This window comes from Ovis aries, chromosome 8, assembly GCF_016772045.2.
Source record: "Ovis aries strain OAR_USU_Benz2616 breed Rambouillet chromosome 8, ARS-UI_Ramb_v3.0, whole genome shotgun sequence".
NCBI lineage: Eukaryota > Metazoa > Chordata > Mammalia > Artiodactyla > Bovidae > Ovis > Ovis aries.
In genome coordinates, this window is record NC_056061.1 from 39,971,753 (window position 1) to 39,986,851 (window position 15,099).

Below are 15,099 nucleotides of genomic sequence, written 5' to 3' on the forward strand. Positions count from 1 at the left end.
GTTTGTAATGTTTATCTGAAGGACTCAGTAAATCAGCAGCCACATCAGAATCCCTTTATTCACGGTCCATGTCCTGAGGATGGTCTGCAGAGATTCCTTTATAAGATTTAACATAGTGACTGACATGCGTGTGCACATGCATACTCTGAAAAATAAGAAAATTTACATGTTCTACTGGGCCTACTCTAAAATAAATATTGCTCTCTAGTGAACTGGTTCACCTTTCTGATGAAATTTTTAAGAAGAGAACAGTGGGTAAGAAAGAGGAGCAGAAGGCGGAACAGGGAAAGCAACATTCACATTTCATTTGAGACTGAACCTCAGATAGCAGGTAAGTCTGACAGGTCATGCTTATTAATAATATATAACACGACAGGCTATACAGGATGGAATCCTACAGAATTTCACTGCAAAGCAGTGAGAAAGGATGTACACTTGAGCTGTTTATAAATCCCTCATCTTGGGAGGATGGGCTATTACAGTAGCCATTCCTCCTTGCAACCACCTCGTCCTCAATGAGTTAGCTGTTTTCATAGCCACGCTACCAGTTAATCCCACCAACATGCACTGAGACCATGTGTGCTCTCAATGAGGGGTCCAATGAGAGGGCCTGGGGCCAAAACTGAATACGTGAAGACCTCACAGGATAAGGAAGACCTCACAGCCTGAGAGGCTAATTCATGGTTATCCTCCCTAATACAGAGGGATACTGCTCTTGTGATGTGGGCTCCTGGCCCTCAACAGCCTGCCAGAGAAAAAGCAAGAGAAAAAAGCCCACACAGTGACCTCAAAGTGTCCCTTCCCTTGGCTGGGGGGCAGCAGCAGCATCTAGGCATGTGCCGAAGAAGCTTCAGGTCAATATAACAGCTGATGGCTGGGGAGGCTCAGGGTGGCTTGGGTGGGGCAGTGAGTTTCTGGAAGTGTTCACCTAGCACTTCTCCTAGCATATGCTTTTTAATGAGCCCTAGAGGACAAGAGGAGGCACCAAAGCCAAAGTCTACCCTTCACATCTCTGAAATAATGGTAATCTGAGAACAAAATAATACCAGGCATCTTAGGAAAATGGCTTCACAAACTCCTTGTTGTACTGAACAAGGACTACTCCAGTATTCTTGCCTGGAGAGTCCCATGGACAGAGGACCCTGGTGGGTTAGTCGTGTGCAAAGAGTTGGACACGACTGAAGCGACTTGGCAAGCACCAAACAAGGATGGAGAATATACTAGCTTTGGCGTTGGGTCTTAATTTCTAACTATAGTTAAAGCACCAAAGATTTTTCATTTTAACAGAAAATGTTTTATATACCCAATAAAATTTCCATAGGAAATTAAAAACTAGTTCAGCAATAATACCCAAAAAAATCATAAATAGGTATAGTTATTTGACTCTGTCAAAGCATAAAGGCAGACTGATCCATTCTGGTAATTTGATAATCCTAAAAGAGAGGCAGGGGATATATTTGTAAAAGACTGACATAATGAAGGCTTCTGCACACAAATGGTTTTAATCCACTGATAGTCAAATTTCCTTCTAAAAGTTGAACATCTTGTAACATCAGAGTTAAAAAAGAAAAGGAAAGTCACATAAGAGAATGGAATGAAAACATTGGTGAAAAGAAAGTGAAATTTTTAACCCCTGCTCAAGCAGGCTAATAATAAATGACCTATCCAGAAAACACATCTGTATGCAAGTTACATTTTTTTCCAGAGCAATGAACTGCAAGAATTAAAAATTCCAAAGTGACACAAGTTAGCCAATATTTCGACGGGTTCATCTGATGGGTAGAGAAAAATACTCATGAATGTCCCATGTTCATCTGGAATCCTTATTTAGAGAGAATTATAGTTCACGTTCACACACACACACACACACACACACACACACACCTGTATATACACACTGTTTTAATATGCATCATGATAGCTAGCACCATAAGCCAACTTTTGTCAACACACATCATTAATTATTATCTACCAGGGAAAAAGTGAATCAGGTGACGCTGCTGAAAGCACAAGTTGTAATATTTGTTGTAAAAATGTCAAATAAAAGTAATTTCAATTTCACAAATCGAACACACAGATTTGAAGTCTTATGACCAATGTTTTTCTCTTTTGGTACTTGCAGAAAGGGATTAAAATAGCTATCCCATATCACCCAATGATACTGAGGGGAATCGGAAGGAAAAGAAGATAAAACATTTAAACATTTACTATTAGATTAAATATGCTGAGATAATGATAAAACTTTTATCTGCTGTATGGGAATTGCCCCTTAGTTGAACATGGCTGACATTCCTTACACTGTCTCCCTACGGAGCACTGGTTCCTATTTCCTGAGGTTGCTGGGGGGATGAAATAATATGATATACGAGAAAGGGCTTTGGAAATGTACCTAATGAGTAACAGAATGGCTATATTTAAAATTAGAGAAATTATTAGGAAGGAAATAATTAGGCAGAAAAAATAGGATTTTTCTACTTACTAATAACATGTCATGTGCACAAGGATAGTAGAATTAAATTATGTAGATTTATTATTTTTCAAATTTACTTTCACTGTTGTTATAATCCTGTAATAAATGCAAGTTAACAGTCATACTAGTAGAATAAATTGGAGGATCTCAAGATAGGGGGTTGGTACTTAACTCTCTGCAAAATAAGAGACTCATAGACGTACTACCTGCCTAAGATGTCCCGTGTCTTCCTATTGAAACAAAAGGTTTTCATCCAAGAAGAAAAAAAGGTCTTTGGAATCAGAAAGGCCTATCACTCACCAGCTATGGGCAAACTGGGATTATTTCAAATCTTTGATTGTTTACCTATCAAAATGTGTACCCTGTTGTGAGGGCCAAATGTGAAGCATCAGTGAGCAAGTGGCAGGTGCTCAGTGGATGGGCTATTCTCCCCCTCCTTCGCAGAGCCTTTCCTGCAACCCTAGCAAATCAGGGCAAAAAATGCACAGATCACTCATCACTTCTCCAGAATTTACTGCCCGAGAAGTTCAGGCAGCAATTAATTACATATGACATCATGATATGTTAGCTACTGTTACCGAAATCTGAAATGACTATCCAACTTTTCATGCATTTCCACAACCAGACAGCATTGGTTCAAGCCAAGACCCTTCCTGGTGTCAGGGCCCCAGCAGTGAACCTTGTCAGTGGTTGTTGAGCTGCTCTGCTGCCCAAGGGGAGTGGAGGCCTAGGGTGGGCGGGGAGGGCTGGGGACATGAGGTAGGACACTGGGAGCTGCAGCTGCCCTCCTAGAAGCCTCAGCTCGTGTCCTGGAGAAATTCTACCACCACAGGCCACATCTCCCACCCACCCCTCTTGTACTTTATCTGTCACTGGAGTCCAACTGGTGGGTTACTGCAGGGGGAGGAATGTGCAGGGCATACTAGCAGGATGCAAGCTTACATACCTGGATGAGATAGTGAGAACATAAATTGAGAAGCTCCAGTAACTGTAGGTGACTGCCAGCTGCTAACACATCCTGGATCACTCCTGGCTCCAACAAAATCTGTTGTTTTTTTTTTTTAATAAAAGAAAATAATCAGTTACTTAAAACTTGCTTAATATGCAAATATACTGTATTTAAATTGCTCCTTAACATACTATATCTGAATTAATACTGTTCCTTATTATGGAAGTCAGTCCTTTTTTCTGTTCTGATTAATGAGCTGTGGCCCTCATTGTAACAGCTGAGTTCTCATTTCCAATACTCATTTCTTGTGCACAAAGCTCCACACTTAACCACTTATTTTTGCAGGAGGATATGAACATTTGCAAAGACCAATATAATAGTCTTAAAATTCAGTTTATGATGAATGTCATCTTGTAAATACAAAAGAATTGAATTTTAGTTTTTCAACATATACTTCAGAATGTTTTTCTTCAGTAAATTGCAGAAACAGTACAGTTAACAGGTATTTTAGGGAAAAGGGCTTACATTTCTCCTTGAAATACGAAACCAGAGGTAGATATTACTCCATTTTACTTCTAAATCCTGTAATAACTTCAACCACAAGCTTTCATTTTTTTTCCTTCTCAATCTCTGATTCTATAATCCTTTCTGCTTCAAATAAAAGATGTAGAAATAGTATTTTTAGAATAGAAGGGCATCAGAGAGAAAGCAAAATGCCCCAGATATACTGGCAATAGCACTCTTCATTTTTTTCTAATTAGGTCCAACTTTGAGCCTACAGCTGCCAGCGCTTGAGCTGGTAAACAGGACTGGAGAAAAACACACAATAAGCTGACTAAATTAACTTTACATCCAAGACTGCCAGGCACAGGAAGACTGCAATGCTGCTCCAGTCTTCCTCACCCATTTCCCAAGCCCAGTGGTTCCTTAAGTTTAGTCTCTGAACCAGCTGCATCAGCGTTACCTGGGAAATCCTGAAAACTGCAAATTCTTAGGCACCTCCCCAGATCTAACTGAATCAGAAACTTTCAAGTAAAGCCCAGCAACTGGTGTTTTGATAAATCCCACTGGGGCTTCCAGTGCCCAGTGAAGCCAGAAAAACACTGATGGAGTCAGCTCGCTCTCTCCCTCTATTCCTTCTCGCATGCTCCTCTCTCCTCAAGCCTGCAACTCCTTGTCTCTCTTCTTACGCTAACCTCATGATCTTCCAAAGGCTCCCACTAACAAGTCTACCAACCCACCTACTCATATCTGTTCCAGCACATTTTATTCTCCTCCACACTGCAGTTGGGCACTAGATCCCATCTCTCTCTGCCTGATACTTCCCCTCTCATTGCTATATCATCAGCTGTTCTCTTCCACTGGACGATAACTCTCATCAGCATACAAATATGCCATTCGAGCTCTTAAGAAATAAAAATCCCATCCCTCGACCCCAAAGACCCTTCATGCTTCCCATCATAACAAAGCTCCTCAGGGGAAGTTATCTATATAAAACCCCATTGCTTGCTCTACTCTGCTCTATTTCAAATCTATACCTGTTGAGTTTTGTTCCCATGGTTCCTCTAAAAATGCTCTCATCAAGGCTATCAGTGACTTCTACATCCAAGAGCCACTTCTCAATATTTAATCTTACTCAAGCCAGCAGCAGTTAGCAAAGCTGATTGCTCCTCTTCTTGGACAATTTCTTCCCTTGCCCCTAGGACAACACTCTCTCTCTCGGTTTCTTCTACTTCAATAACCAGAGCCTTTCCATCTCCTTCCCAAACTGTAAGCATTGGAGATGCTCAGAGCTCAGTCTCCCTATCTCTCCTTTCCTCTACTAACTCTGTGGATGACCTCACATAATCCCATGGCTTTAAAACTACCTACACACTGATTACATTCAAATTTGTTTCTCCAGCCCCAACCTTACCCTTAAACTTCAGACTGATATTCAACCACCTATTCTGTGTCACCACTTGGGTATCTATTGGGCAGCTCAACCTGAATGTGCCCCACACTGAATTCTTCATCCTCTCCACCAACCACCAAACCTGCTCCTATCCCAATCCAGCCATTTCAGCAAAAAGCAACTCAGTTATTTACACTAAAACCCCAGAGTCATTCCTTACTCCTCTTATTTTTCTCATACCTTACATCTGACCCATCAGCCACTCCTGTTAGCTCTACTTCAAAATAGTTCCAGAATCAAACATACTCAGTACCTCTTTCATCATTATCACTCTAGTCCAACCTACTGTCTCCTATATAACAGCCTCCTAACTAGTTGAACTGCTTTCTCCTTTGCCTCCTCGAACTGCTTTAAATATCAATCAAACGGTTTTTTAAAAACAGAAATGAAATCATGTCACTCTTTCATTCAGAATGTCCAACAACTTTTTATCTCATTGGAAAAAGACCAAAGTGTTCACTATACCATGTAAGTTCTTTTCGAATACATAGAGCACCTTAGCATTTACATCTAGCTGCTTTCTTTGCCTGGATTGCTCTTCCTCAAGATATCAGAGAGGCTCGCTCCTCATGCTCTTCAAACCTCTGCCCAGACAGCATCTTACCTAAGAGGCCTTCTCTGACCATCCTATGTAAAACAGTACCCCACTCCCCATCACCCCTATCCCCAATCTCTTTGCTTTATTCTTCTTCATAGCACTTCACATCTCTCAACATACTACATATTTGTCTCGTTGATGATTTTCTGTTCCTCCACTCAATAGGATACATGATCCAGGAGAGTAACAACTTGAGCCATTTTGTATCCCTAGCACTTAGAACAATAACAAACAAAAAGCTTTCACTTAACATTGATGAATTTACCTTATAGTAATTTATTGAATTAATTTATCTCTGAAAGTGAAAGGTGAAAGTTGTTCAATTGTGTCCAACTCTTTGTGACCCCATGGACTATAAATACACTCTATGGAATTCTCCAGGCCAGAATATTGGAGTTGGTAGACTGTCCCTTCTCCAGGGGAATCTTCCCAACCCAGGAATTAAATTGGGGTCTCCTGCATTGCAGGCAGATTCTTTACTAACTGAGCTATCAGGGAAGAATTTATCTTTAGATATGCTTTTTTTAATTTTTAAAAACTATTTATTTATTATTTATTATTGGCCACACCAGGCGGCATGCAAGATCTTAGTTTTCCAACCAGGCATAAAACCTGCACAGCCCCCTGCAGTGGAAGCATGGAGTCCCAACCACTGGACTGTCAGGGAAGTCCTCTAGATATGTTTTTAAATTAAAAATTAACTTTGTTAATAAGCCTAACATGAGAGGAAAGAGGGAAAAGGACTATACATTTTATTTCTCAATGATCAAAGAAGTGAAAAAGTTAAGCATGTGTGGCAAAAATACCAACACTCATCTTATTCTGAAAATTCTTTACAGCTCCTTTCCTGTCTAGTCAGAGGGAAAAGCCTGAATTTTTCTAACTCCTCAAGGAGAAGGCTTTGACTGACATTCAGGAAATTATTGCAGCTCTCTTCACAGGAGCAAGGATGTAGTGTATTCTTGCAGAAGAGGCATGGCCTAAGGCGCAGAATGGGGAATAGATGGATTAGAAAGGTTAGTCTTAGCCTTTAAATCCTGTCAGTTGCGCTTATTTCACACAACTGGCATTCATGATAACCTCTAAGGCTCGGTAATGCCAAACACAAAGACAGATATCACAGAGAGACAAGATGAATATTCCAGAGCACGTGTAACACGTCCAGCGGGCCACCTGGAGAAACCTCAGAAGAGAAACCCATACTGGGATTGTTTTTTTGTCTTTGTTTCTTGATTTCTGTTCTGTAGTTTTTTTTCTTCTCTCATTACAACATAAGTTTCTCTAAAACAAATTCTTTAGCACAGAAAATCCCTAAGTGATTTTAAAGGGAGTGGTCTGGAAAACAAACAAACAAACAAACCTATCAGAAAAGCTGGGTCTCACTTATAGGAACAGAACCAGCATTTCCAAGCTCCACTTACATTTATTTACGTTAGTCACTCAGTTGTGTCCAACTCTTTGCAACCCCATGGACTGTAACCTGCCAGGCTTCTCTGTCCATGGGATATCCCAGGCAAGAATACTGGAGTGGGTTGCTATTTCCTTCTCTAGGGTGTCTTCCCCACCCAGGGATCAAACCTGGGTCTCCCGCACTGCAGGCAAATTCTTTACCATCTGAGTCACCAGGGAAGCCCTTAAAGTCTTTTTAAGTCAGTTCTGTAGCTTATTGGTGACTGGTTGTCCGCATATATTTTTCCAGAGAATTTGTGCTTGGGCAAAAAAACAAAGGTTGGATCTCATCACGGTGTACAGTATGGCCAATCTATCAGTTGTCTAGAAGAACTGGGTGAAAATGGCCTTCTGTACAAGGAAGGGCTCTCCCACACGTCAGCTGATAGATGACAATGGAGACCTAGCTAAGTTAAGTGTTGCAGAGCACATGCTGGTTACACTTAGGCCTTTCAGGAATGCATACCCACCCACATCTAGTCTGGCACTCAAAGTGGGTCAGATGGGAAGAAGGATCACCCCAGGACCACCCACAGGAGGGAAGGGTGTTCGCTGATAGTTCAGAACACAGAGTAGTAGAGTGGGAGCTTGACACATCTAGTCAATCATCAAACTGGAGGAGCTTAGCCCAGATGAGATAGAGGACAAGACCAGTGTCTGAATAACAAAAAAGATTAAGAAATGCAAGATGCATAAAGCCAAGTAGTCCAGAAAAACACTAATGCCACCCAACTGGGCTGGCACTGCCTCTTTCCTCAGTGATGCTCCCCTGCCTGGGTGGAGGCAGAAGTGGGGTGTCTTCAGACTATTCAAAGAGGTTCTGATGCAATCTCAGGTGGGCACAAGCTGCCTGTTCACAGGTCATCATGTGGAACATGCTTTCCCTGCCACCCACTCACACTTGACCTCCAGGTAACAGAATACAGATGGCTGAACTTGAAAGAGGGGAGCTGGACAGTCCTAGCTGGGGAGGTGACAATCTCATTTCAAAAGCTTTCCTGCAGCTGGTGGCAAGCTAGCCCATGTCAGCTGAGGAAAGATCCACTGCTGATCCCTGCCCCAAATGCTGAGACTCTGACTTCACTGTGATCAGCTGAGGATAAGAAGCAGCCAGTGGCTGTAGTCAAGGTGATACTGGGCAGAGTGACAAAGCAACAGAGGTAAAAGCCACAACTACAGTTGCAGACAGTGGTCTCTAAAGATACCAGTGAGAGTTACCACATCAGAATTCAGGCGTGAAGGGTCCAACTGCCCTGCCAGAAGGAGGCGCTCCTGAATACTCAGACCAAGGCGTCGTCTGGCCACTGATCTAAGCAAGGGGGGATCTACACAATCTTTGTGTGTGCTAAGTCCCTCAGTTGTGTCTGACTCTTCGTGACCCCACGGACTGCAGTCTGTCGGCCTCCTCTGTCTATGGGATTCTCCAGGCAAGAATACTGGAGTGGGCTGCCATGCCCTCCTCCAGAGGATATTCACAACCCAGGGATCAAGCCCCCGTCTCTTAGTCTCTTGCAGTGGCAGGTGGGTTCTTGGCTACTAGCGCCACCTGGGAAGCTGCAGAATCTCCAACAAGGGGCTTCCAAATTGGAATGAGACGGGGGCTCCGGCTCCCAGCAATATCCTCGGGCAGGACACAAGGCCAGAAACTTAAGGAAGAAGAGTACTGGGGAGAGGTGGGAGGCTGCAGAGGCTACAAGATGAGCCTTGTCCTCACTTGGCAGGGCTCTGGGAGGACAGGGCTCGGACTAATGGAGCAAACAGACCCCGAGGCATTCCTGCCTTTCCTTCTGCAGCTCCTTCTCCCAAATCACCAAGTGTCTCTTCATCCTCTCAATTTTGCCTATTGTTTTTCTTCTCTTTATTTTTTTCTCTCACTTTACCTTGCTTCTTGGAGGTGCTACTGGTAGGGACTGCCTTTAATAGCCATGGCAAGTCTTCAAAAAAATGTTGTATCTCAGTTCTTCAAAGCTATCTTCCTCATTTTTTGCTTCAGGAGATGTTTAAATTACTCACTTCTGGGTTTGTGGATAGAGTAGTCTGAAAGAACTGAACACGTTGAAGTCAAATAATGAAGGTCTTTACCAAACAAACAGCTCTGCACACAGGAACACAAGCACTTTTGAAAGCTCTCATGTAAGTGAGAATCAGATGCAGCTTAAGACCATTTATAAGAATAAATGAGCACATTTATTCTTATTTATACTTGTTTCTTTGGGACTTTTTTCTGTATAATATAGCAAAAATGGCAAATTATCACAATTTGAATTTATAAATAAAAATTGAAAGTAAATTGAATAAATCAGTGTAAATAACTTTTAAATTATCAGGTATTAAAGATACATAAAATGCTTTGTGTAAAGTTCTTCAATAGACTTCCTATAGACAAAATTTGAACCATAAGATCTAGCTGTGGGAAACTGCCATCTATTTAGTTCTTTCAAAACCATTACACTAAGGATTTTTTAAACCACAAGGTGGCGCCTAAGATTAAAGTAAAAGGATTTTCCAAATTAGGAAGAGTATCTTTATGACAGCCACTTTATTTCTAGGAAAGAAAAATAATAACTAAGGATAATAAAGTATGAATTCTACTTTCTAGATGTATCTATAATTTGGGAAAATATTCACAAACATTTCTGTTGAAACACTTAATATGAATGACACCAATCAAAATTCAGTAGTTCTCCATAAATTAGGTCCCAGTTTATAAATATAAGAAGTTCAAACTTTTTGTCTTTTTCAGAACTTTTTGTCTTTGTCTTTTTGTCTTATTCAGAAATTCTTATGATGTGGCACCAACCTAATTTATCAAACTTCCAACTCTGCAACCCTATGGTTACTTTGCTAAAGCCAATAGCCCATTGTCTTCCACATACAGGCAGTACCTTTTTCCCCACCTTGACTGCCCTCCTAACTTCTTTAGTCTCTATATCAAAATCCTACCCATTTGTCAAGATTCAGGGATGTCCACTTCCCATAAAAGCTTTGCAAGATTTCCCTTCACCCTAATCTGAAACTGGGATTAATCTCCTGGGACTCCGAATTGCCACAGATGTCTAATGAACTAAAACTATGAGCTCCAGGTCACACCACCTGACTTCAAACCCCAGCTGGCAGAATGAGATTGAGGTAACTACTCAATTCTGCCTCTGTTTCCTCATTTATACAATGAAATTATAATACCTATCTCAAAAAATTGTTTGAAAGACTGAGAATATACATTACAACTGTATATGGCTGTGTTAGCTAAATGGCTTAAACAATTTGGGACTTATCTTTCTCATGAAACATAAATTAGGCAGCTTGGAGTGTCAACAAACCAGGTTCCTTGCAATTTCTTACTTCTCCAATTTTAGCCTGTGGTTTCATAGTCACAAAAAGGCTGCCACACCTCTAGGCACTGCATTTGCACTCAAAGCAGAAAGAAGTGAGAGGAAAAGGAATAGAAATAGTATGCCAGCTGATACTATTTACTATGAAATAACAGATTTCCTAAAAATACTACCACACAGACTTCCATTTACATTTTATCTGCCAAGTCTAGTTCATGTGGCTACTCAAAACCGTCAAAGAACCTGGGAAAGGGAGTTTTTATAGCTAGATGCACTATTGTCCCATATTAAATTGGAATTTTATATAAAAAAGAAAGAGGGAATGGATGTTGTGCAGACAATCAAGTATAGGCCATGACTCTTAGAGTATCTGCTTACATAAATCTGCAATAAATGTCAACCATTATCTGCTTCTTTTTCACGTGACTGCTTTTCCCTGAGTGAATTAGGTGTGTATGCGTGTCTTTTTTTTTTTTCTGAAACACTGAACTTTAATTTTAATTTCCCTCCTTAAAAAAAAAAAAAAAAAAAAAAGGATACTGGGCTTCCCCAGTGCCTCAGTGGTAAAGAATCTGGAAGGCAGGGCAACACAGGAGCCGCAGGAGACAGATTCGACCCCTAGGTCAGGAAGATCCCCTGGAAGAGGGCATGGCAACCCACTCTGTATTCTTGCCGAGAGACTCCCATGGACAGAGGAGCCTGGTGGGCTGCAGTCCATGGGGTCGCAGAGAGTCAGATACGACCGAAGTGACTGGGTCACGCACACATGCCCCAGCCCAGTTCCACAGAAGAGGAAGTTTCCCGGCCCCCAACTCCCGGAAAAGAAGAACGTGCTATAAACTTGCCCTCCCTGAGGGCCAGTGCCTACCAAGATAAAATTGTTCACTTAAATAATTTTAATATAATAAATGTGAATAATTTAGTAGGAACTGATATTTATGGGAAACTGCCAGCATTTGGCAGATTCTGATGGGGAAGAAAGATCGCATCCATTATTTTCAGCAGTGTTCAGGTGGGCATTGTTCTACTAATTGTACTTGAAGACATTAATAGAAAGAGAAAATCACTAAAAATATACATATCAGTTCAGTTCAGTCGCTCAGTCGTGTCCGACTCTTGGCGACCCCATGAATCACAGCACGCCAGGCCTCCCTGTCCATCACCATCTCCCGGAGTTCACTCAAACTCACATCCATCGAGTCGTTGATGCCATCCAGCCATCTCATCTTCTGTCGTCCCCTTCTCCTCCTGCCCCCAATCCCTCCCAGCATCAGAGTCTTTTCCAATGAGTCATCTCTTCACATCAGGTGGCCAAAGTATTGGAGTTTCAGCTGTAGCATCAGTCCTTCCAAAGAACACCCAGGACTGATCTTCTTTAGAATGGACTGGTTGGATCTCCTTGCAGTTCAAGGGACTCTCAAGAGTCTTCTCCAACACCACAGTTCAAAAGCATCAATTCTTTGGCGCTCAGCCTTCTTCACAGTTCAACTCTCACATCCATATATGACCACAGGAAAAACCATAGCTCTGACTAGATGGACCTTCGTTGGCAAAGTAACGTCTTTGCTTTTGAATATGCTATGTAGGTTGGTCATAACTTTCTTTCCAAGGAGTAAGCGTCTTTTAATTTCATGGCTGCAGTCACCATCTGCAGTGATTTTGGAGCCCAAGAAAATAAAGTCTGACACTGTTTCCACTGTTTCCATCTTTTTCCCATGAAGTGATGGGACCAGATGCCATGATCTTCGTTTTCTGAATGTTGAGCTTTAAGCCAACTTTTTCACTCTCCTTTCACTTTCATCAAGAGGCTCTTTAGTTCTTCTTCGCTTTCTGCTATGAGGGTGGTGTCATCTGTGTATCTGAGGTTATTGAGATTTCTCCCGGCAATCTTAATTCCAGCTTGTGTTTCTTCCAGCCCAGCGTTTCTCATGATGTACTCTTGGGGGGTAGGGGGGACCGCCCTGAGTATCTAAGGGAGTCCAGGGTACCACCTGAAATGACCTCCTGAATGAAGAATTGCTGTAGGAATCCGACTGAATAGACTGGTCCGTGCTCCTCCGGGTTACCCTGGCAGCGTCCATAAACCCTCTCCTAGCCCTGGACTTCTTCATGGTCGTCTTGAATTGAATGGAAAATTCCACCCCAAGCTATTGATAGAGATCCTTGGGGAAATTAGAGGGGTCTTCTGGGGAGGTACTGTTTTAAAGAAGCTATTTCATGTATCTAGTTGTACCTCCTAAGACAGGCCTTATCAGTTCCTAAGAGATGAATCTGAGTGTCTTATTTTATGTCTTACCTATGAGACTATGACGACAGGGTCCATCCTATTTCATGTTCATTGCTGTTGAACACCTTAGAAGAATACCTCAGGAATTATTTAGTAAAGAAATTTACAGGAATAAAAAATATAGGTCCTGGAGAAAATGTTAGAAGATGTCAAAAGCCTCCATGAGAGAGTCTGGTTACATGCTAATCCGAATCAAGGATTATCTGGTTGAAAGAGTTAAACAAAAGGACACAACAGACATTTCAACTAACAGTCATAGTAATATGTACAAATAAAGGTCACCTTTGGGCTGATGTTCCGTATGATGAATTTGTGATTTGATTATTGATTCCTTAAGTTTCAAATTTTGTCATGTAGATTTCTTCCAAACATAGTACACTTGTACAAATTCCCACAAGATCTTAATATCAAACACTTAAATATACTAATTGATTTTCAATTTATGAAAAAGAAATTAACTTTTCCATCTATTAGAATACAAAAAAAGAGAAAATGAGACTTGATTTTCAGAATATCTTGAAAAAAAATGCTGAAAACCACAAAGGTAAAAACACAATAAAAACATACTAGTAAAAAAAAAAAAAGTATGGTGATAATCACTTGGAGATTCTATTATTTTCCTTCACAAGTTTACACAGTCTCATTTGCTTCTTCGAAGTTTCTAAGGTTATAGGCAGAAAGTAGAAGCACAGTCCCTAAGATGCTAAGAAGAAACCTTGGAATAGATAAGGCCACCAGCACTACATTACTGGGACTTCCCTAGTGGCTCAGTGCTAAAGAATCCACCTGCCAAGGAAGGAGACACAGGTTCAATCCCTGGTCCAGGAAGATCCCCTGGAGAAGAGAAGGGCTACCCACTTTAGTATCCTTGCCTGGGGAATCCCATGGACAGGGCCTGATGGACTATAGTCCATGGGGTCGCGAAGAGTTGAACACAACTTAGTGACTGAACCACCCCCACCACCACCACCACTGTATTACTAGGAAACTCCGTGTTGCCCTACAAAATTTTATCACCATTAATGAAACTTTAAAAGTCTACGTTTGTTGCTCCTTATTCTTCCTTTCCTATCTTAGGACACGTGAAAGGGTGACGGATTACTCAGGCTAGGTGCTCAAGTAGAGAGAGAAGAAAGGAATCAGATGGAATTACTAAGCTGCTAAGATAGTAGTGGGCACAGGGTGCTATAGGAGCACTTGCCTGGAGGTGCTTCATTTCAATGAAGCTGTGAAATAATTCTTTACACAAAATACTTGGTCCCCTGAGATTGCACGAGCAAGCCTCATTTTCTTTTGACCCCTTTTCCATTTTCACAGTTCTGGTATTTCAAAGCTCTAAGATCAATAATTCTGTCAGATAGCCACTTCCAACAGTTTTCTTTATTGTGTTTAAATTAACAAAATATATTATTTAACAAGATGTAAAGATGAATTATATATACTTACATTACTTTAAAAATATGGCCTAATTATTTGAAAAGGCAGAACAAATTTTTAAGAGTTTCTAACTCCAAGAGAAAGCAGCAGTCCCAGCAATTAAATATAATGAAACATGAAGGTCATTACAGGTTATAAGAAACGCCAAATTAATTATTAAGATTCACTTTTATAACCAGTGCTCTTTCAAGTGTGATGAACTTGGGAGGTTTCATTCCATTAAGCTTTATGAATGAATCTGAGCTTTTCCATACAGAGCTAGTTTCTTATACCGCTAGTATAGCCAAAGGAAAAAGAAACATTACTTTAAAATACTGACGTCCAAAGATGGAAGGTCTCTGGGAGAAAGAATAGGGCTGACGCCAATGTTCATTTATAGTTGGCTACTATGATATCACTGCTGGGTGCCTGAGCACAGACAGAAGCAAAGAGCCAAAAGGAACCATTATGCTGTAGGCTATGACAGCGTGGGCACAGGATGCTGCAGGAGTGCTTGCTGGGAATGCTTCATGTCATTGAAGGAAGCTGTAGAATAATTTTTCACATGAAGAAATACCTCATTAATCTTCAATTCCGTGTTCATCTGGGGAAGTCCTTGTATTTGCTTTATAAGAAATGGAAGG

The 15,099-nt window shown here is 41.1% G+C and overlaps 1 protein-coding gene across 10 annotated transcripts in view; it reads right to left on the reverse strand.

Annotated features, from left to right (window-relative positions):
* KLHL32 (kelch like family member 32) overlaps positions 1–15,099 on the reverse strand; it is a 219,816-nt gene that overhangs the window by 93,227 nt on the left and 111,490 nt on the right. For all 10 annotated transcript variants that reach the window (XM_060419229.1, XM_042253392.2, XM_012182743.5 and 7 more), the window contains one exon: positions 3,417–3,515. In XM_060419229.1, coding sequence (XP_060275212.1) covers positions 3,417–3,515 — 99 coding nt within the window. The remainder of the gene's footprint in view (positions 1–3,416; positions 3,516–15,099) is intronic.